Below are 23,328 nucleotides of genomic sequence, written 5' to 3' on the forward strand. Positions count from 1 at the left end.
TACATTTAAATGTTGATTAGATTCTTGGATATATGAATGAGACATCTTATAATTGCAAAAATTAATAAAAATTATGCAAAAGATATTAACATAAGATATTACACTGCAGTAAACTAAAACTAATAATTTTCTTAGAAGGCTAGCTAGGGAGAAGCAGAGATACTGGAGTTACGATTATTAGTACTTATTCTTGGCCCTGAAATAGACTTGGGATAAGTTCTTTGATTGAAATCTGTATTTTTCTGTGTCTTCAAATTAGCATGGTCTTTCTCAAAGGAATCCTGAGTATAAACAATATGTGAGGATGGGATTAATGAGTTTTTAGTTAAGCTGGTAAGTATTCCAGTGCCTGCCCTCATACACATCTTCCTTCTCTCCTAACCCATCCTTCCTTCTTGTGGTCAAATCTAACGAGAGTAGATGTTTCCACGTGCAAATATCACACGGCATGTTAGGGTTGTTTTCAAAAGTCAGCTAATTATGTAAAAAAGAATCAAAGATTGGACAATGTTGAAATAAGGGGAGTTTGTATGAGTTGCTGAGCACTGTTTTGTTTTCTTTACTGAAGTGTCCCTTTAGAAAACTTGGGGAAAGCTAAAAAGGAAAAACCAATGAAGCAACTAAATCCATAGTTCTCTCTCCAAATACACTGTCATTCTTTGTACATTAATACCTAGGAATATGCAGTACGAACATGAAAGTGTTTGCAACATTCTATAAAATGTCATTACTTTTGACTGAACATTTACTGGGAGCTAATACATAAAGCAATTGAAAAAAATACCACCCATAAAAATAGAAGTCTTTTGTATAACTTACCAGTAAGTGATATGGCTCAGTGAGTAAAGCTAGAATGGCCATACCAGAGATACTCAACCCTTTGTCAATGTTCCCAAGTGCCACAGTAAATATAACATGTGAAACTTAATAGCTATGATTTTAAGAATTAACCTCCGGAGAGGATTAGACTAACAATTAGCATCCTATATATTTTAGTTTTGGGGAGCTATAAGTCTTGCCATTCTACTTTTGTTATACATTGATTTAAAAAAGGATGATTTTGCCTATCACACTCAATTAGGAATTATAAATGATCTTCTCATGTAGGCTGAAATAGCCGTACAGACCTGGATAGATTGAAGAGCACTATGGTTTAAATGTGATTGTAGATCATTTATGCCAGTCACTGGTATACGATTACAAATATAACTCAGATATTTTTCTCTAAGGATTATTAGAAGATAGGCTTTGTAGCACTTTTGTATTATATGCTCACATATATTTGTTCGTGTTTCAGAATTTAACTTATATTGTGAAAACATTTTGAAGTTATATCTTCAGTTATTCACCCAAGAATGAAGACCAAAGTTCAGAAGGGAGATGAGATGGAGAAGATGATAGTCTCTGGTGTTGAAAGTAAGATTTTGTTAAAACTTGGAAATTAATCAAAACAAAAGGAGTAATGGTTTTAGATAATTTATTTAAACAACTTTATATTACAATATTATGTAGCTTCCTATATGAACATTAATATCTGTTTGAAAATCCTAGAGTTTGTCAAACTGAGTTTGAAACAATTCATTTTGGAATTTTGATTAAATATTTACTGCTAGACAGAAACAAAAAATGGTAAAAATAAGTATGTTTATGTTTTCTCTAGTTCTACTTCAACATGACTTCTGGCTATGGTATTTAATCTCTCACTATTGCTGTAAGGCCTTCAGTTAAACCAGACTATCTCTTAGACCAACAGCTTGCCAGATCCCTAGGTTAAGAATAATTTAGCATATTAGGAAATGTTTCTCAGAATCCCCTCCTCAGCATTATTTATAAGTTCTTTTGATCATTAATAGATAAAAATAATAACCTCCATGTATGGCGTGTGTTGTATGTACTAGGAATTGATTTCAGAGCTTGATACACATTATATATAATTAACCCTAAAAATGGCTTGTAGAAGTGAGTCATGAGAACTCAGTGTTGTGACTGAGGAAAATAAAGCACAGAGAGGGAAAGTAGTTTGATCAACTTATAAGTTGGGAACTTGTGACTTGACCAAGTCACTCTTACTTCATGGCTCACCCCCTTAACTACTATACGTATAACTTTCTATATTCTTTATGTTGGATCAGAAAACCACAAAAGCCCCCATGTGATAGATTCAAGAACTCCTGAGCTGTTAAATCATGTCTTGAATTCAGTTGGTTATACTAACATGACTTTTGTGGTCATCAAGGATCCTAGGGACTTTATACCAGTACAGAATATTTAACCTTTCTGTCCCGGCCAGAAATCTAATTTGAGCAGTTTTACTTTGATGCTCTATTTTTGATTGGTTAAGCCATTCATCCTGTTTGACATTGTTGTGTGGTGTTGCTATGCTTACTTTAACCAGCTGTCACATTCCAGCCCAGAGGTGGGTGAAATGATTCTTGTTTATATGTAATTCTGAAAGGGCTCTTAGATGCTTTGAGTTGGCAAAATGTCAATGTAAAAAGACATTTATCCTTCCAGCATAGCAAGACTGAAAGACTCAAAATTCTTCAAGTAACTTTATAAACAAAATTTTCTGCCATTCAAATATTGGCAGACTGTTTTTATGCTATTATTTCTAGCTCTATTATTAAACCTGTGATTGTAAAAAGATGTCTTTGTAGCGGATACTCATTTCTTCACATTGAATTGATTCTAAATTTGTATGAGACTATTCATATCATATATCCTGTCTTTCTGAAAGAGATTACAACATTTAAAACAGGATGGACTTTCTGATCTACAATTAGATATGGAAAGAAGTTTGAATTCCTCCAACAGAGGTTCTACTCTAGTATACAAATTGATATGAGAATTTGGAAATTTATTCAATGAGCATTTATTTTATGACCTTTATGATAGGAATACAGAGAGCAGCTCAGCTTCCTGGGAATTCATGACCTAGTAGAAAAAAACTACAATACTTTTAATACTCTTTAGCCACAAGATACATTCCTCCCAAAATATATTGACAACTAAAAGCAATGGAGTTTGACTTTAGTTACCCGGGAAACCATCCCAAGTTTCCTTGTAGTGTTCCTGTGTAGACAGCTCATCTTCCCAGTTAGTAGTATTCCTATTCGTGGGATGTAAAGCCAGTAAGTGATTCAAAAGGAAACTTTTAAAAAGCAGTCATTTCTTCAAGAAAATAAAGGCCAATCCCATAGCAGTCAATCTCTATCACCATCCACACAAAACACCCAGTTAACCAGTTGTTCTACTCAAACTTTCACTTCTAGATGAGGCAGGGTAGCATTTATACACAGATGAATTTGATTAAAAGACGTTATCGTCAATGGTAAATTAATACTCTTATTCTCAAGTTATATTTCCTCTGGAGACAACTTTTCAAAGACCAAATGTATATTTGTATCACCACCATTACTTAATTGTAGCAGTATTATTTTATCAAATTTGGGATTTTTAAAACACATTATTCTATGTAATATAATTGTTTAGGAGGATAAAATTTACTTTTAGTGAACTGAATATGGTATTACAGTGCTTCACTTTTATATCACATTTTAACTGTGCACAGAAGGAAAGTGTTAACATTTAATTGTCTGTGAAAAAGTTTCAAGGAGTCAGCTTTGATGTGAAAAAATAGTAGTTGCTTAGAGAACTGTAATGCTGTAAGCTCGAGACACCCAGCCCAAGGAAAATGCTTTGAATTCAAAGAGAGAAATCATAGCAGATAGTATTTAAAATGCATCCCTGATAACATGAAGCTTTCACTTTCTTCATTACTTATTAGTTCTCACTTATTTTGATGTTCACCTGTTTGCTATTCCACCGTATTTTAGTGATTTGTCAGCATAGGCAACCTGATCAACCATTCCCTAATGAAAAAGCAAGAAATAGCAAGTGGTACATGCTCAAGCTGACTTAACTCAATGCTATTCATCTGGATGAAAAGTAAAAAAGGCAGTCAGTCAGTTAAAAGTTTTAAATGTTTGATGGCTATGTATCATGTAACCTTAACATCTGGATGACCGGATTTTACTCTTTGTATCCAGATGTCTGGCATCACGCAGACACAACCTCAGTGGTTCAATCAGTCAGCAACTTTCATTGAGAACCTCCTTTGTGCTGGACAACTCAGGGGGCTAAAGGACAATGTTACCTCGTGCATCGGCTATTACAAAATCTTCTTAATTAGGCCTCCTGACTCTAACCTCTCCCCGTTCCAAACTACCAGAATACTGAAACACCCTTTTCAGGATCTTAGTTATATGCTCAAAACACTTGCCTTGTCTCAGGTTTTCACTGAACTCTTTGGTTGCTGCATAGGTCTGTAACAGGAGAGTTTACAAGAACTCCACTTATGAATTGATCATGTTATTTACCTCTCCGTGTGTAAGCCTTTCCTCAGCTGCAGACTGGAGAGGGTAATACTCATCTTTTTGAACTGCTTTTATGCTTAGTTTTGTATTCTGCATATCAGACTCAGAACACTGCTCCAGGGAAATAGTAGTCACTCCATGAATGGAGGTAATTATTTTTATCTACTTGTGATCAACAGTAATAATACACGTAAAACTTTGTTTCTAGTATAAAAGAACTGTTTTGTAAATATCCTCTCTTAACCTTTGTTTGGGGCCAACATTTCCTTTACCCTAAAATCTCGTTGACTATAAGATGTTCAATTTGAAACTTTCGAGTAAAATAGGAATCTTATTCCGTTAAATGTAGGCAAAGACTATAAAATTCGGACTGATATAAATCACAGTGTGGAAAATTATGCTTATTGAGGAAACACACTATTGTTTCTCTTGCTATTACTACTATTATTTTTACAAGTCCTTTTCACTTTATGGTCCAGGCAAACTACATTAATTTCTTTGAGAGAAAAGGAGGAATCAAAAATGATTTTAAAATTTTTGGCATAGTTACCTGGGCATATGATGCTACAATATAAAACAGATTTGTGGGAAAAGATGAGTCAGTTTTTTCCATGTTGAGATTGCCATCAAGAGGGAAGGAGTCAGTTGGCCACTGAAAATATGAATGGCTTTCTGAAGAAAACCCTGCAGATTAATATTTGGAGGATGTTTTAATGTGACTCAGTTGCAGGTCCACTCAAGCTAGCTAATATGTAGGATTCATTAAGAGGAATAAGGGAATCATTTGGGCCCATGGGCACTAAACCAGGAGGATGTTTCTGGAATCAAGATAGTTCCAAACATCAGGCATTTATGAGTCTTCATCCTAAGTATCAATCATTGTATTTCTTTTATGATCATTTTTTGAGTGTTTGTTATGTTAGGCACTAAGCTCAGCGTTTTGTATGCCATATGTCATGCAATTCTCACAACAAGTCCCATGATTTATATTCTATTATTACCCACATTTATAAGTGAGAAAAGAGCTTTTGAGATTCTAACTAACTTACCTAAGTTCTCTTAGCTAATTAGTGGTAAATTAATGGCCCCCAGATCTACTACAAATAGTGGGCATATAGTGGGTGCCATGATCTCTTCTGTCTCTGAATCCACTCTATCCCACTACCAATTGGCTTCTTTGGTTTACTTAACTCTAATATTCTCCCATAGTTTCAGCCTATGCATGGCCTGTTATAATTCCTCCAGCCCCATCAACATCATGGTCTTTCAATTTAGTCTCTACTATTAAGTGGTGATTTATTTCCCTATTTCTGAGTCTAGATTCCTGATAGTAAGAATCTGTTTATCTCATTGCATATATTGGAATCAAACTTTGCATTTCATAAATGTTGGCTAGTCTATAGATTGATTGTTCTCAGGTCAGATACCTATCCCTAACTAATTAAAAGTTACTTAAAAGGCCAACCAGGCCAATCAGAGGATGCCTGTGGGGAAGATTCCCTTAGAAGAGGTATGGACAAGCCAATAGTAGAAACATCTCTACCATAAGAGACAGGTAGGAGGTGACACCATGGAAGTGGAAAAGACCCACAGTAGACCAAAAAGAAAAAAGGACTCACAACAGTACCCCAACAAATAGATACATAAAGATTGGCCAGAATAAGAGAAGTCAATACAAGAAATTAGCATAAAACAGAAAATTAAGAGAACAGTAGAAAACAGTGTCAAAGAATTCCATGAAGCAGAGAGTTTAAAGGATAAGGGTGCATTCCACAACAATCTTCAGCTATATCAATTCTTTTAGTCTGGGCACACAGTGTTGAGCAAGAACAGGTCCTTTCTCTCATGGTGGAGTAAACAAATGTCAATAATCACACGAATTAATGTATAATTGCAATTAGGAGACAGGCTACAGAGAAGAGGTATATGGTACTTTGAGATCATAGAATAAGAGGACTTGACACTGTGGAAACGCTCAAGAAAAACTTGCCTTAGAATTGATCCCTGAGCTGAGATCTGAAAGTAGAGTGAGAATCGACTAGGTGAAGTGGAGGAGGGAAGAGCATTTCAGACAGAAGGTGTAAAGCTCCTTTGGCAAGAAGGAATGTGGTGACTGATAAGAGTCCCTTATGTGGCTGAAGAGGGAGAGCGCAGGCACTTGACCAGAAAGAGGTAATGCTAGAGAGGTGGACAGGAGACAAGCATGTAGAAACCTGAGGGTCACATTAACGAGTTTGTGCTGTCGATACTCTATGTGCAATAAACTGGGAAGGAAAATGGGGTGGCTGGCATGATCAAATGAATGTTCTGAGATGATTGCACTGGCTGAAATATGTAGAAAAGATCAAAAAATGGTGTTATGCAAAGTTCTTTCTGTTTCAATTAACAAAGTTTCCACTCATTCTGGTTTCAGAAAAAAGATTTTAGTTGGCCCCAAAATTGTAAAGCATGACAAAGAGCAGATATTCAGGCATTTGGGGATCAAGATACATAATGATGTTTTCAGGAACATATTTCTCTGCATAGCAGGTCTGCTTTCTATTGTTGGCTTTATCATTAAGCAGTCTCCTCTCTTGGGGATGAAATGGCAGCTGGCAGCCTAGAGTAAAAAATCTTAAATATTACCACTCCAGCAGAAAAAGAACTTCTCTGTCCTGTAGTTCCATCAAATATCCCATGACTGGCACTTGTTAAACAACTTGGTCACATGTCCATCCATGAAATAATCATTATGGCCAAGGAAGAAGACACTCATGGTCAGGCCTGAATGATTTGATCACTTCCGGAACTAGGTGGTGCAGTCAATCCCCCTTAGACCACAAGGCCTGGGAGAAGGAAAGGGGAAGTCTGCAAAAAAAACTTGGATGCTGTCTCCAGAATTGGGAGATCCATAGAAAATATGAGGGGACAGGTTAAGAGGGTCTTATGATATTCCTGGACAGATATAACCACAGTCTGGATTGAGGGTAGAGACCTGAGAGATATTTAGGAGAATAAAATTGTAGCATTTTGTAATGAATTAGACAAGAGGGTGAGGTAGATTGAAGTATCAAGAGTATGTCCTAAATTTCATGTTTACATAATGGATTCCCTGAGACAGTCAACACAGAAAGGGACCCAGGTTAAGAGGTGGAGAGAGAGGTGGAATATCATGAATTTAATTTGGAACATACTTAGTCTGAGGTGCCATTGAGACATTCAAGAGATGTTAAGAAGGTACAGGGCTACAGATCAGTTGGATATATAGTGGATATACAGGTCCAAAGATCAGGGAAGACATGTGGGCTGGAACAGCCCAGTGGTTTGAAGGTGGTTGTGACCCTGGCCGGTGACAGAGGCAGAGCCGGATACAGACGGTAGAATGAGTGAAAGGCAAGGAAATAGAGACAGTCAGTATGTATACCACAGTATGTGGTAGATTAAATATGGCTATAAATTCATTACCATTTCTTCCATTGAAAAGTGGAGTTTAATTTGCTCCTCAGTGATTCTGGGTGACTTTAGTAATTTGCTTGGCCAGAGCATTCTCAGCAAAGAGAATGTCCTGGGACTTTCAATGCAAGGTCCTAAGAAGCCTTGTGATTTCCGCCTGAGCCTCCTGAAACATATGTTGTAAAGCGGCCCAAATAGGGTATTCTTGGGCAAATTATTTAACTCCTTAAACCTCTATTTCCTTATTTGCATAATGATCAGCACTCAATAATTGCTAGTTGCTGCTTTATCATTAGAGTCCACTTAATTGGCAATGAAGTGAATTAAGTAGCATAAATAGAGACAAGATTTGGCTTATTTTTCCCTTTACAAAGGATTATTTTTATAACATTTTAACACTGTAATTATTTTAGTGGTAACTACAATGTTATCATAAACTATCATTTACCCCATTTTACAATGTGGCAAGAAAATTAAAAAGGGAGAAATATATTAATAATTTTAGACTCAGTTTAGACTGGATTAAATTCTACATCCTCTGCTCAGCAAATGTACCATGTTAAACAATTAAATCATTAGTCAACTAAAATATCTATAATCAGGATTCTTCAAGGAAATACGTTGGGCATTCTGTGCTTTTTGTGACAGTGTGGGAATATCCAATGGTGATATTTTCAGGGTACATTGCCATTTGAGCAGTGCTTTTCTGAAGTTGCAAATAGCTGTGCTTTAATATCATTCCCAGAAATACCACCTCTGAAACTCAGAGAATTAAATTACCACTTTAAACTAGTAACTGTTACAACCCAAAAGAGAGAATTTCAGAAAATATCACTCTCACATTCAGTATTTGTGGGAATGCCATCTTAAAGAAGAATTTATGGGTATAACACAGCCACTAATTTTATCTCACTTGTGTCATTCATATGAAAAAAAGAAATAGGGACAATGAAGACACCTTGATTTACATACCAATTTGTTTCCACATAGTGCTTCCCAATTTCCATAACCCCAGTGGACGCAGTTTTCCTCTGTGACCCAGTGAGCATGCATTTCCCAGGCATGAGGAGCAAGGAGTCTCTTTTGATACTTATTTCCTTAGAACCTCCTCCCCATGACATTTAAAGATGAGAAAGGGAACATTTTTCTAGTTGCCTTTAGAAATTTGACTGTTTGTGGGATGTTTTGCACCAGCTGAGGTGAAATGCTCTGATAGGAGCTTAGTGGCAGCCCAAATGTTCACTCCAGGAGATTTATAGATGGTAAAATCCTGTCCTTACTTGAATATTTTGCCACTACCACTCCTTTTTTTCCCCCTGCTTTCTTGGAGAGGACCTTTGTGGGTCTGGATTACTGGAACCAATTCCCGAAAGCCCCTTGTCAAAAGACTATATATGACTGAATGTGATGTGTTGTGCTGAGCTGTTTACTGGGTAGACGCCAGACTTCATTGTTAGTACATTGAATATGAAATTAATTGAGTGACAAGGCATGGAGAGTGTCTTTAATCATATATTGATCACCACCTGCATTTAATCTGGACCATTGGCAATACTTCTAACTAATACATTCTAACTAAATACTTTGAGGCATTATAATATTCACTGAGAATATCAAATATATTTGCAAGTTATAGAAGCACCTGGAGTTTGGTAAAAAGTTAATTTTTATTCATTTGAAGTAAAAATCACATTATGTTCTTTGCTTACTTTTATTAAATGGAACAGTATGGCTATGTGTTTCAAAACTGAACTTAAAAAAAAATCTTTGGATAGTTTCTTCTATTCCAATTCTATCAAGAGCTACAACAAATCTCCTACCTTTCTGTCGGAGAAAATGAACCCAGCACAGTGTCTAACAAAAGCAAATAATTTAAACTTTCGTTGAAACTATGTGTGAATCTCTATCACACCCTCCTGAATTCTCTTCACCTCAATCCTCCCACTCCCAAATCATGGATAAAGAGAGACCCACTGGGTGCTGGAAGTCAGCGTGCCGTCTCACGGCAGGGTGCTAAAAGAGTGATAGCGGCTACAACATTTTGTATTATATTATATTATATTATATTATATATTGTGTTGGTCCCTCTTCTCTCCCTTCCTTTATGGACTAAGTGTCATTCTTTTTAGCCTGATGACTGGACAAGCGCAAGAAAAACCATATCAGAAAGAAGGAGAAAATTTCCTGAGAACAGTACAACTGCCAAGCTCTGGCACAGAGTCCGTATGCTTTGGTTGATGAATATCTGTAACTACAAACCCTCAGCAATTTAAACTAACGTGCAAATTAGATGATGAAACAACTATCCTTATTTGCTGTCTGTGAACACTTGTTTTAGAAGCTTCAAAGATATTTCCTTTTTATCTCTCTCAATGATAAACTTGTAAGAATTATCCCAAGGGTTGTCTCAACCTAGTTTTCCGCTTAATTGTTCTATTTTTTCATCTTAATTTGTTCTAAAGGCTACTTAAAGTGATGAACAATAAAAGATGCATGTCTATCACACACACACACAATTATGATTAAAAAATCAAAAAGGCTGTGAAAAGGAGGAAGCCAATTGTAGTCAGCTTCACTTTACTAGAGCAGTTTGTGTAAGTTATAGTTTGTGTAAGTTTTCTTATGCTTGCACTTTAACAATACAAAAAAAAATCATTTCAATACCTTTAAATATTTTATTGACAATATTAATATATTAATGTATCAAGATGTATTCAGGCAAGTAGATAAAGTGAATATGTCCTAACCCATGTTTTCTAATGTACTGTAGGTATTAAAATGGTGTCACATTGTACATTCTTTCTGTTTAAAAATATGTTATTGTCCTGGATAACTTCTATCTTTCCCCCCAACACACACAACTTGACATTATATGGTATGACACTAAGATGAAGGAAAAATTTTATTTAGCAGGCTCCCTTGAAATATGTTTAAAAGAGAAATATGGTATTTTCATTTGTGACATCAACAAGACTTAAACCGAGCCCATGAGATGGTACATATTCAGATTTATATACAAAGCCAACTGTTTTGGTATTTTCAACACCATCTTAAAGGTTTCAGATCAATGACTGCTAATTCCATTAGGGGTATTCTTTCAAAAAATCATGAACCAAAATATTTCTTCATTTAAACAATTTTATTTATGGTGGAATTTCCAAAATTTCTTATATCTTGAAATTATCCACAAAGTACTATTTCGTGCTTACATAAAAAGATGCATTTCTTATAAGAAAAGATCAAAATATATACCATTAGGCAGTACTGTTATACTTTTATTTAATATAATATAACCAAAGGATTAAAGAGAAAAGCAAAAGTTAAATATATTTAAAACTCTTGTAACTAATTTCCAGCTGTCCTAATGTTTTGAAGAAAAAATAAAGATCTAAACACCAGGGATAATATTTTGTAAGCAATATTTATAAAAAATATAAGTTAAGCATTGCAACAAGCTACCCTCAATGAATTACCTCTATAAGAAATAATATTATTGGAACTATATATCTAAAGCAAAGAAAAAGGAAAAGAAGAAGAAAAAGAAGAAAAGAAATGAAGCATTAATTGCTATGGTGACTTTTTAGTTAAATACACTTTCTTATAAAGTGGCAAAATAATATTTATAAATTTACAGTTGAATGGAAATCTTTATATACAGGTTGTCTTGCTTTTGGACGTTTTGGACCTCTTTCCTCCTGTGTAATAGGCCCTCCTGGCAGAACTGATCTAGACTAGATTTTTAGTTCATAGCACATGATAGATGAGCCTGGAACTAGAGGCCCCTGGAGTCGCAGGCTGTGAATCAGTGCTGGCAACCGGGGAGAGAGAGGCTGGGTCCTGGAGAGGCAATCCAGGTTGTTCTGAGTTGGTGATCCGATCCACTATGCTGGATAAGCAATCCAAGCTGGATAAGGAACTTTTCTCTGTGGCATATACTAAGGATACAAGGAGAAAACCATTAAAAAGAATCCCCCAATAGATAGACTTACGTTGCCCCTTAAACTTTAAACTGTAGGTCAGCTCCTTTGACACCCAGAGGTCAGGTGGTCACAGAAAGTCTGTTGTAGAAATTCGCAACAAACATCTAGCAATTCATGGGAATGAAGGTGGGGAGTGGAGAAGGCACCTGGTAACACTTCAAGCAATAGTGCAGGTGAGTGTGTGTGTATGTGTCTCTGCTAGGGAGATTTTGAGCAGAAGATGTATGTTTATTTTGCTCTGCCAAAGACTCCCCATCAGAACTATCACTTCTATTCTCTTCCCCATACTGCCTGGAAGAACAGACTGCTTTGAGAAGCTGAATTGTGAAGCCGAACTGGTCTTTAAACTCCTCTGAAGTCATCAGTTCTTACCATTTGTTACATCAGGACAGTAGACGCTGTCAAAACTGCTGCTTTTTCTGGACCAGACGGGGCTGTTACATTCAGGCTATAATACAAGATGCAAAAGAAGAAGTTTGTTTTCAGGTCTTGGCAAAAGACGCTCTGACCTAGGGTGAGGCAGGGCTTGCCCACTAGCTCTGTAAATTGACCACTCTCAATCGCCTTCATTGCCTTGATTTAGGAAGGGTTAGCCCTCACCAAATAGCAAGGGCACTGAGGTCAATCTCTGTGCTTGGAGAAGACGAGAGCGGCAGCAAAGAGAAGAGGGGGTGGAAGTCAGCGGCGATGTGCATTGGGTTAACCATGCAAAATGGATTGGAGTAGAAGGAAGCCACACTAATTCAGGGAGAGAACACTTTCCCAGGGCAAAAACACATTAAAACCTGGCAGCGTTGCAGCAAACACCCTCTGAAAAGAATGCATCAACATCTCCTTCCAGCCAGGCCTCAGCAGAGTAGGGACTGGGGCCATGTGGGTATTTCTTTCCAATTTCTTCGAGTTATAAAAACTGTGGGACAGTGGGAGCCGTTGACTTTAGATGTTAGTGTATGGCAGGGTCCGCTGGTCGTGTATTTTAGAAATAAACTGAGTAATGGAGAAAATATCTGATTGATTATTCACTGCCACCTATCTCACAGGACAACCCTCTCCTACAAAGTATACCTAGAATTTGGTAGGAAGGCAAAGTAAAACCCTGCTCGACAGCTGTTTTCTGGCATCTTTCTAAATGTGCATCTCTCTTCTCCTACAGCAACTCCCCCCTAAACCCACCCCCAATTAACCACCAATAGCCACTGAATATTCGGTTGCCACATCTGGTGTATATGACACGTAAAGGTTTTTGGAATAGATTGGGATGGCCGAGTAGGTACCAGAACTCTCTTACCATGCCATCTGAGCAGTTGGAGGTGGGGCTAGTGGGCTCTGAACAGCTCTGTCCCGGCAGGCTGTAGTAATTCTCCACCTGCTCCCTCAGCAGCTCCTGCAGGCTCTCGATGTAGCGGATGGCATTCCTGAGGATCTCCACCTTGGGCAGCCTCTGGTTGGGGTTGGTCGTGGTGCACCGCTTGAGCGTCTCGAAAGCCTGGTTGACTTTCTTCAGGCGTCTCCGCTCACGCATGGTGGCCGCCTTCCGCCGATCCATGGTGGTGGACTTCCTCTTGCATGCTTTGCAGGCCCACATGAGGCAGTGGCCGGCCTGGTGGTGGCCTGTAGGTGCTCGCACGTGCTCGTCCTCATCTGAGCCTTGCAGCTCTGCTTTGTGCGCCCTGAAGGCAGCCACTCGCGGCTCAAACTCGTCCCCGAAATCGCCCTCGGGGGACGGGATGCAGGAGCCGTCGTAGAAGTACTCAGAAGGCGAGAACTGGCAGCCGTCCATCATGTCCATCTTCTGCGGAGAGGCAGGCGGTGTACCTGGACAGCAGCGAGAGAGACAGGGGAGAAACCGGAGCCTGGCGCCGCAGCGGGCGGGCAAATCCCGGGCGGAGCTCCCTGGTCGGTTTCTCCGGTAATTAACAAGGGCAGACGCCTAGCGGCCTGGGTCGGCCCCGCTGGGGTTGGGGCTCTTTATATATTCTTGGGGGAGGGAGGCTGGCCCCAGTGGCCAGGCACTATTAGCATATCCCACCACAACCCCCGCCGGGGCTGTCTGGGCAAACCTCCGCCTTTTCGCTAGAGACAATTTGCTGTTTACTGCCCCTTTTGAGGCTAATGGTTTTACTGCGTTTCTGCCGGGGTGGGGGATGGCTTCCCAGCCCGCTTACTTGCACTCTCTAGATTACCTAAACCAAGGAACACTTAAACAGTGTCACAGACAAAAGGAACGAAGGAAATCTAACTTTTTGCAATTGTTCACACGTTCAAAACATAATTTTAAAAAGAAATCCCTACTTTCAGATGACACCAAAGGCCGACCTGCCTTCCCACTCCTGGACGTGAGAAATCACCTTGCTTTTAAGTGTTCGTTTCTCTTTTTCTTGAATTTTAGTTATCTCAGGATTTTTTTTCCACCAGTGGACCAGATAACAGGTGCTAAAAACTTGAACTGACACTTTAGATCATGGAGTGAGCCTAGATTTTTTTAAAAATCTGTTTTATTCTGATCAGATTGCCATTTTATAGGCTCTATGTTATTTGAGGTAGGCCAGGAGGTTCCTTTTCCCCAAGACAGGGCTCTGAGTTCTCTCTCTCTCTGTCTGCTCATCTAAAAGGAGGTAGGCACAAAAAGGCCAGGTGACCTGGAACATTCCTTCCTCCCTTTCCCCCTTCTGCGTGTGTTTCCTGAGCGTCCCCTCCTTTGGTCAGGCCTTTGCTAGACCCGGAGCAGGCGATGATGGGCACTGAGTCTCTAAGATTTGTATTCGAAGAAAGCCGGTTTTACACGACGAAGTCTCTTTCCTGGGGTGCGTCTCCATTCCCTCTCTCTCTCTGCTTCGCCTTGTCATTTCCACAGACTAAACAGCCAAGCTGGGCTTTGGGGTCGCTAATTTTCTGCTTTCAGGCAAACTAACACCGTTACAGATGCGTCCCAGCTGCCGGCACAGCAATCCTTCTCGGCTCGTGTAAAATTTCCAGCTCCTCCAACCCCGAGTAACTTCACACACTCCGCGACAAAAGCCTTCCAGAAAAGCGATCGCCGCAGGGTCTTTGAAACTTTGGTGGCTAGAAAGTGAGAGGAGAGGGCTGCCATTTAAGTGAGAATGAACCTATTAATCAGCTTTTGCCAATCCGCCTCCACCCTTAACGCACTTCCAAATTACTAGGTAGGTGGGTGCTGTTGGTACATAGGAAAAACGATTACTTAAGGTCCACACAAATAGACTTACATATTCTGGAGTTTTCGACCAGGGCTTGTGGCCCCATTAAAAGAGGAGAGAGTGTTTTCACCTCAACCTTCAGTCATTCTCTCCAGTAGGTTTTGTGGCCCCCAAGTTATTGGGGTGAGGGAAGCAGGGAGGGGCTTTCCTTTCTATAACTTTTAAGTAAAATTATCTTCCTCAAGCAACTGTGGCTGGCTGATTCCACATCTGCAGGCGCCAGAGAAGCTCTAACTCTTTCAGAGAGAGATCTACTCTCAGAAGAAAAGGCCCGAAAACTGGGGGTGGGAGAGTGTCCTGCCACTAAGGTTCGCTAAAGATGCAGGTTACTGTCCCCTCTCCGCTCTCCCATGTTCTGTCACCCCTAAGACAAAGACGCCACCACCACCAACATCCGTGAAAATCAGGCTTCCTTTCACACCAACGGGCTGCTTAATTGTCTGGCCAGTGGGAAATCCATCTGCACCTTGTTTAGGACTATTAACAAGTGGATGACTTTGAAATGAATACGGTAGCCACAGCTACACCAGATAAAAGAGTCAAGTTCCTAAAGGACCCAGGTGGACTGGAAGACTCTGTCCGCCCCAGTGGAAACATTCCAATGCATGCACACTGCTATCGCTGAAATACAATAGCGGGGAGACATTCTCACCCAGGAATTCTCAACTGTCTCAACTACAGATTCCCATCAGGAGCAAGAGCACCATTTGCTTTGGCTGTGGGTCCAGGCGTTAGCACACCGGCCGCAGCTAAAACAGAGTTTCCTACAGGTTTATGATTTGGGCACAGACAAATCTGCTCTTCAAGTGGAAGAAAGAAGGTGCTCTTCTGCTCGCCTTTCAGTTGATATTTTTCCACCAGACACGCAACGTGCTTTGGACCCAATCCCCTCAACGGGGCGTATTTGTAACAAACAATTATTAAGAGTTTTCTGTTTGCCAAGTGCTGCTCTCAACCCTTTCCATGTATTCACTCATTTAATACTTTCAGCGACTCCGTGGGAACTATTATTAGAGCCATTTTTGAAAGAAGGTAACGGAAGCGCTAGGGGTGGGTAATTTGCTCCAGGTCACACAGGGCTGGGAGCGAGGCTTCCCCTTCCCTCGGACTTGCGCTCCTGGAGGTGACTTTTGTTTGTTTTCTTCTTTCTCAATCCGGGCTCAGCGCGCGTTCTTGGCGCTCCAGAGCCGAAACTCGCAAAAGCTGCGTCCGGGACGCCTCTCCCTCCGCTGACGGGCCTGCGAAGACGCTGTCCCTCAGGAGGCTGTCAGGAACGGTAGTTGTCAGCGGTTAGGGCTGTCTTTCGTAAGGTGATCTCAAAACAAGTTTACCAGAGAGCCGCGGGCGAGGGGAACTAAAGAAGCTGGGAAAACGAGCGCCCGGCGGCTTAATGGGACTTGCTAGGGTGGAAAGAGGGTCCGGGTTGAGGACCCTTACGACTCAAGCGCTGAAAATAGGATCTCAGAGCACCAAAGTTAAAAACGAGACAAAACTTTTAAACCGCTCGCTGTCAGAGGTGAGAAGAGAAAGAGATCAAATAATGGGAGGCAGCACAAAGAAGGAAGGGAGCCAGCGCCCCAAAGACGCCTGGGTCCCCCAGCTCCCAAGAGGTGCCGCCGCTGTTTCCCCAGGGGCACCATGTGAGAGAAAAACGGAAAACTGGATGAGCGATACAGAGAAAAACATATATATTTTTTTTTGATTGGGGACCTTGAACAGGGAAGTAGGAAAAAAATGAAAAAATTGCTTTAAAAATATTATTTTGATTATCTGTGTGCCCTCTTTTACTTCTACTCAAAATCAGACTGCCTTGACTTTTGTTCTTCATAGAAAAGAGTAAAAATATAATCTGTTTTTAAGTATTTCTCTAGAGAAGTGGATTTCTTATGTGCAGAGAAAACACATTTATTTAATATGCAAACAGGTTGTCAGAAACAGGTCAAGACTGTCTGCTGAGAAAGCACCACGGCAGGCAGATCAGGGGGAGACACACGGATGTTATAAAGGAATGCCCGCCAAGGTTCTAGTGGAGGACACAGATCGCTTTTTAAAAGTTTTTGTCCTTTCGCATTCTGAAGGAAAATCAATACATGCCTGATTTCTTACAATTTAGATTTATAAGCAGGTTTTCGTTGCAATGACCTTTAAGTAAGCACCAACTTTTTTTTTTTAAGACAACCCGTTTTAATTTAAGCATAAGGGCAACAAACCTAGTGTTGATGGACAGACCACACCAGCAAAATGATGCTCAGAGCTTCCTTTCCTGGTGATTTTGCCTGCCCTCACAGTTCTGCCTTTTCAAAATTCTCTATGCTTCTCTTAGCAGGGAAACCAAATGTACATAGAAAGATGAGTCCGTTTCAATTTACTTCTGCCTCTACCTGAGACCTGTCTCAACTCCTGGATAAAGGGAGCTGTTCTAGAGACTTTTGCTTATTATATATATGACTTCACAATGTGCTAAACAATTTCAAACTGCTCTTGGCTCTGAGAGCCAGGCACACCTAAGTAAACACATTAGTACCTGCCAAAGCTGCTGGAAGAATTTGTGGAGAAGACAGCTGAGGAAGACATTGGCCTCTGCTTGAATTCGAAGACTCCCAGGAGAGATCAAAGCCCTAAGGAAGGACTTTCAGCAGCCCTGAGAGTAGAGAAAGTAGCCAGTTCTTGCAGCATTACCTTTGGTTCAGCACATGGCCTAGCCGTTCCATCTCATAGGCTGACTCTGGACTAGGCTTACCGAAAATTCTCACTCAGAATGACACCTCTAGGACGAGGGTTATCTTTTCTAACACTTCTTTTGAATTTAAGGGAGTGACTGGAGAGTCTGGTGGAGAAACGTCTTGAAGGTTCGACTGTTTGGGGAATACCAAGTTATTGCTAATTTACTAATATGAGATTAGGAAATGAGATATTCGAAGTTAAAACTAAAATATTTTTTTCCAGATATGGTGTTCTGTGAGGAGGATTTTGAGATGAATAAATGGGATAAAATATTACTAAGATAAAAGAACAAATGGATAAATTCTAAGTAAAAAACGTCTTAATAGAGAGGTCACTTTAACAACCCAAGACTTAAGTGGCAGTCTCAGTAGTAGCTGGGAACCCTGAATTTCAGCACCACACTCCCACCCCTCAAACATATGAAAGAGTCTGGGAAAAAACTGAGTCCATTAGACATAAGTGGATTTCCACTATGCTCAGGCTTGGAATTCGACGATCCAGGTGTGATTATTAAAGTTAGCTTGAGAAAGCTGACAGTTTATGTTCCACAAATTATTTCTAGAGTAATATAAAAAAGAAAATCACTCATGATTTTATACTTGATAACTTTCTGCCTGCCTCTGGAGAGAGGCTCAGTTTAAATCCTAAATTGCTTATCTTTACCAAGTTATTACATCTTGATTTTCTGCTTCCATGGCCTTGTTTGTTTTGGCTTTGGCCTTAGTAAAGATTATCATCATTAATATCAAATAAAAACATTTTAATTGCAAACATACCGAGGATTTCATTGGAAAGCCTAACATGTCAGCTACAGCAGGGGAGGTCACATGAAGTCTTTGGGAAATATTTGCTCTATTTAATGAAGAGACTTCTATAGGCAAACTTATTCCAAACAATTTCTCAAGTTACCCAGCTAAGAGAGATAGAGGGGATTTGGTTTGCGAAGACTGAATAAAATCTATCAGCAAGTAAAGTCCATGAATTGATAAAAGCATTCTGCTGCTGAGCAGTTTGTAACACAAATCTTTTTATAAATATATGGGCAAACATAAAGTAAATGAGTTCATCTGGTCAATTGTGATATTTGATTTCAGTTGTGGCATGAATCTAATTATTTAAAAAATAGATGCATATATATACTTTTTAGGGAAACTCTTTATGGATCCTCAGGGAAAACATCAGATACATAACAAGCATGATTAATGCGCATACACACCACCCAGACATATTCACCTGTGTTCTGAGCTGATAACTTGAAATGATTTATCGCTTATTTTAAATTAAATTATTGCTTTAATTTGGAGTTCACTAGCTAATCACTCTTTAGAAAAAGCTGTTGGAAAACAATTGTCAAAGAGAGCCAAATTACCCTACACACCATAAATGTTCCTTCTTAATTTCCCAAGTCTTCTCTCTCAGGGTGCATGGTGGTTGAGAGCACAGGCTTGAAGCCATTGATATAGCCTGGCTCCGGGTTCTGGCTCTATACTTACGAATGCAAGAATCTCTCTGTTCCAAAGGATCCTTCCCTCTCTCGCAGGTTGTTGTAGGATTACACGAGTTAACATGTAAAATGCTAAGAATGGCTCATTCACGTTGCTGCTGGTCTTGTTGTTATTAATACTTTGCCCAGCCAGAGACAGCAAAGGCTGGAAAACTGAATCTGAAGGAACTGTGGCTTTGGGTGGAAGAAAAGCTTCTTGAGAGTCTATTTAATTTACTAAGGACAAATATAGAGAGCCTACATTTCATGTTTATTTTGTGCCCCGTTTTGGCTAAGCACTTTACATGAGTTATCTTGGTGAATCTTCACAACTCCAGGAGTTAAGCACTATTATTGTAGTGCTTATTGTATTATTGTATCCCCATTATCTTATAAATGAAGAAACGGGATGCAGAGAGGAGAAGTGAGAGCCCAAGGCTACGCAGTAGCAACCCAGATTCCGTCTAGGCAGTCAGCACCCACGGAGGCTCAGCAGTTTCCTTCCACTAACACTCTCTGGCCTGCTTTTCTCAGACCTTTGAGAGAGATTATATGTCAGCGTCAGTTTTCTCTTGAACCTTTCTGCAATTTAAAAGTATTCTAGGAGAAACTAGAATTATCCATATACTTAAAAAACAAAGTCAGTATTACCCCCAAGAAGACGAGGCCTTTTGAGACGGAAAAGGGGCAAGATACTGCTCCTGCCTGCAGGGGGCGCTGTCGGTGGTAGTAGCTGGCGCTTCCGCGGTGTGCAACAGGAAGGTCCAGACCTCAGCGTTAGGAAGCAAGGCTGGGCTGGGAAAAGCTGAATCCGATTTGATTTTCACATCTGTGAAACTGAGGACTAGCTGTGGGGAAAAAGAGGGAAGGAAGAAGTTAAGGGTGGTGAGGGGGTGGAGGGAGCGAAGGTGCCATTTACAGAATGTAAGAGAGAAGTAGCAATTCCAAAGAAGTGGCTTGCCCCTCTCCTCTGCTTCACTTCCCACTGTGTTTCGTGGTGGTCGTTTCTTCCTGAGGTTACAGGATAAACAAACCTGGCACACGTTGTAAAATCCTCACCGTGAGGAGCTCCTGGGGCTTTGAGCCTCTCTGGGGCTTTGCTATTTGGTCCAGCTAAGAGGTTTCATGTGTGTTGTTGCTGTCCTTTGCCCTCAACCATTTAACCCTTCCGTCTCTTGAGGCGACCCTTCCTTCAAAGAAGCCCACCCCACCTCGAGAGACAGATTGTCCCCTTCTTTTATCTTTCTATTTGGAAAACAAACCCAGGCCACACGAGGCCTTGAGGATATTCCAGTCTCCTAACCACCAGGCTACGCAGTTCAAGAAAACTGGAGCGGGGCCAGCCCCTGGGGCTGCAGATGGCTGCTGCTTCACAAAGGGCTGGGCCCGGAAAGCCAAAGGTGGAAAGTGATTTGGGCTAAAGTAGCTGAAGATCTAAAAGATGAGCAGAGTTCCTGTGTGGTAATTTCTTGCAACAATGAGATTTTACTAGATTGAAAATTCGGCTGTTAATTTAGGGTAAGGAAATCTCACCCAGATCTCCAGGTATAGGACAGTTAAAACAGAAAGAAAAAGAATGCTGATCAAAAGGAAAAAGGACAGAGTCCTTCTGGCTATTTTTCACTTCTAACCACAAGTGGGGGGTCTACATGAGAGAGGAATGTGAACTGTTTAATTCAGACAAAGGAAGACACCCCATTTTCCTCCCTTTAAATCAGCCTTTAAGAAAACACCCAAATAAATGGGCTTGTTCTGTGTCTACCTTAAAATATGGCTTGCCTTTATTTATGTACACATGCCCTCAAACATACTTTTTCTTTTGAATCAAAATGGGATCAACATTGTTCATATAGAAATTTTTTTTAATATTACAATACCAGCATCCTCGCACATTTTATATACAATACGTCACTCCACATTTATAATATATTTCTTAGGTTTACATAAAAAATGAAGGTACTAAGATTATTTACAAAAATACATCCAATACCACTAACATTTAAAGGCAACGTTCCCACTTTACTTTAGGCAGGAATGAACTTCTTTTGAACATGGCACAAAAGGATCGGCATAATAAAAGTGAATATATTACAAAACCAACCAAACAAAAACAAAGTCAGTCTGCTAGACCTAAGCCACTCGCAGTTCCAAAAATACAAGCCAAAGCCGAAAGGCTTTTTCATCTGAGCGTGCACAACAGTTTCCCAGGAGTTTCTTTGTGAATACGTCTCCTTCTCTTTCATAAACTCCTGGGTCTGGATTCCTAAATATCAATGTAATGTGACCTAATCGAAAGGATTAGGCGAGGGAGGGAGGGTGTGATCTGGCTCCGTGGAAAACGTCCCCAGTCCCGGCTCCGAGTTACTTGTCCACCACCTCCTCCACGCAGGAGAGTTTGCGTTCCTCCGAGGAAATACTGTCCACGATGGAAGAAAGGCATCGAAGGCTGCTCGACGCCGACGAATCCATGCTTGCCCCTCCTAAGCGGAGAGAAAACGCACAAACAGAGCACCCAAGGAAGCAGACAAGGCAGCCCTGCGCCCCGCACCAGGCCGCTCCAGCAGCGCAGGAGCAGCGGGTCCCCGCGCGCGGGGAGCGCCCAGGTCGCAGGGCGCGTCCCCGCTCGGCCTCTGAGCCCTCTCTGCCCAGAGCGAGCACCCAGCCCCCTCCCGGGGTGTTCTCTAGCGCTGCCCAGGGCCCTTTCTTTTACTTTACCTTCCTTGGCGGTTATCACGAGCCCCCTGGAATGATCCGAAACACTTGGCCATTGGGAGCTGCAGGTGCGCAGGAAATCCGCACCCTCAAGCTGGAGGAAAACCAAGGCAGCAGAAGATTAAGAAAGAAACATCGGTTCCGGGGCGGGGGGTGTGTGGGGGTGGGGGAGGTTGTGGGGGTGTCTCTCCTGCTTCCTCGGGCCGGGGCGAATTTCCTGCCTATTGCAGGCACCCAGTCTTCACGGGTCACTGTGGGTTCATGAGACAGGGAGCTGGAGGGGCGGGCGAGGAAGGGGGACAGGAAAGGAGAAGGAGCAGCTGGAGGTTAAGGCCCCAAGGAAAGCATCTAATCAGCTTTTGCATTTCCCTGCCCCGGCAGCATGGGCTTACATTCTCTTGCTTGGGTCTGTAGCTGAAGGGGTCTACCCCTAGCTCCTGCATTTTCTCCTGCTGATCCAGCCGGTGCAGCAGGTCCTGCAGCCTTTCAATGTAGCTGATGGCGCTCCGCAGAATCTCCACCTTGGGCAGCCTCTGGTTGGGGTTGGCCACAGTCCGCCGCTTCAGAGCCTCGAAGGCCTCGTTGATTTTCTTTAGCCGCCTCCTCTCGCGCAAAGTGGCGGCTTTCCGCCGGTCAGTGGGGGCAGATTTTCTCTTGCAGGTCTTGCAAGCCCAGATCAGACATTGGCCAGGGCAGTGGGGAGGCTGCAGGCCTGGGGGCGCCAGGACGTGTTCCTCTCCGCTGCTGTCGCTCCCAGCTTCCGGGGGCATTTGGTCCTGGCAGGGGGACAGGGTACCATCACTCCCTGGATACAAAGGAGAGCCCTCTGCCACTTCTAACGGCTGCAGGGTAACATTTTCCCCATCCAAGTAGAAGAAATAGGAGCCAGTTTCAAAAAGGTCCATCATCATGTTCTCCTCCTTGGCCTCTGACTCGGTCTCAACTGGGTGATGGGCTCAAAAACCCAGAGGAACCACCCAGATGGCATTTAATTAGTGCGGTGACATAAGTCACCCCAGCTTTATATATAGTAGCTCCTGAAACTCAATCCAACTTTTAGCTGTCATGGAGCATCAGTCTCCCAATGTGATTACAGCCAGTGCTCTCTAGAACATCTAGTTTGAAAGAAAACTGAGAAGTGTCAGCCCCAGAAAGATGTGACAATCTATACGCAGAACAGGTTAAGACAAAATACACAGAGAGAATCACATTAATTTAAACAAAGCATTGAGTGCTTCCATTTCAGGCAGTTTACATGCTAACCTGCTTACAGGACAACTTCAAAACAACTGGGGATTAACACTGCCCATTCCCCTCCCCCCGGCTCATCTGAATTCTAAGTATAGACCCATGATGAAAGATTTCAAAGGCAATAGCCATTGCTCTAAAATAGACTGGTTAAT

The 23,328-nt window shown here is 41.2% G+C and overlaps 2 protein-coding genes across 2 annotated transcripts; both read right to left on the bottom strand.

The window, feature by feature from the left end:
- Positions 1-10,698: 10,698 nt before the first annotated feature.
- On the bottom strand, positions 10,699-13,778 carry MYF5 (myogenic factor 5). The gene is made up of 3 exons (XM_014841896.3): positions 13,077-13,778; positions 12,161-12,236; positions 10,699-11,743 (listed from the first exon to the last, which is right to left on the bottom strand). Exons 1-3 carry the CDS (start codon positions 13,575-13,577, stop codon positions 11,553-11,555), a joined length of 768 nt encoding a protein of 255 aa, XP_014697382.1. The 5' UTR covers positions 13,578-13,778; the 3' UTR covers positions 10,699-11,552.
- Positions 13,779-21,054: 7,276 nt separating this feature from the next.
- Positions 21,055-22,928, bottom strand: MYF6 (myogenic factor 6). Its single transcript, XM_014841859.3, has 3 exons — positions 22,318-22,928; positions 21,929-22,019; positions 21,055-21,693 (listed from the first exon to the last, which is right to left on the bottom strand). The coding sequence occupies exons 1-3, from the start codon at positions 22,834-22,836 to the stop codon at positions 21,575-21,577; spliced, it is 729 nt and encodes a 242-aa protein (XP_014697345.1). The 5' UTR covers positions 22,837-22,928; the 3' UTR covers positions 21,055-21,574.
- Positions 22,929-23,328: the final 400 nt, after the last annotated feature.

This window comes from Equus asinus, chromosome 4, assembly GCF_041296235.1.
Source record: "Equus asinus isolate D_3611 breed Donkey chromosome 4, EquAss-T2T_v2, whole genome shotgun sequence".
Lineage (NCBI taxonomy): Eukaryota > Metazoa > Chordata > Mammalia > Perissodactyla > Equidae > Equus > Equus asinus.

Bases quoted from the DNA above. Each gene is read 5' to 3' on its own strand.
- MYF5 (XM_014841896.3), bottom strand. From the start codon at position 13,577: ATGGACATGATGGACGGCTGCCAGTTCTCGCCTTCTGAGTACTTCTAC. The intron at 12,237-13,076 runs GTAAGAGAGTTC...CTTGTATTATAG, and splicing joins CCAACTGCTCAGATGGCATG to CCTGAATGTAACAGCCCCGT. The intron at 11,744-12,160 runs GTAAGAACTGAT...TTGTATCCTTAG, and splicing joins CTGTCCTGATGTAACAAATG to TATATGCCACAGAGAAAAGT.
- MYF6 (XM_014841859.3), bottom strand. From the start codon at position 22,836: ATGATGATGGACCTTTTTGAAACTGGCTCCTATTTCTTCTACTTGGAT. The intron at 22,020-22,317 runs GTAAGCCCATGC...GTTTTCCTCCAG, and splicing joins ACAGACCCAAGCAAGAGAAT to CTTGAGGGTGCGGATTTCCT. The intron at 21,694-21,928 runs GTAAAGTAAAAG...CTCTCCGCTTAG, and splicing joins CGTGATAACCGCCAAGGAAG to GAGGGGCAAGCATGGATTCG.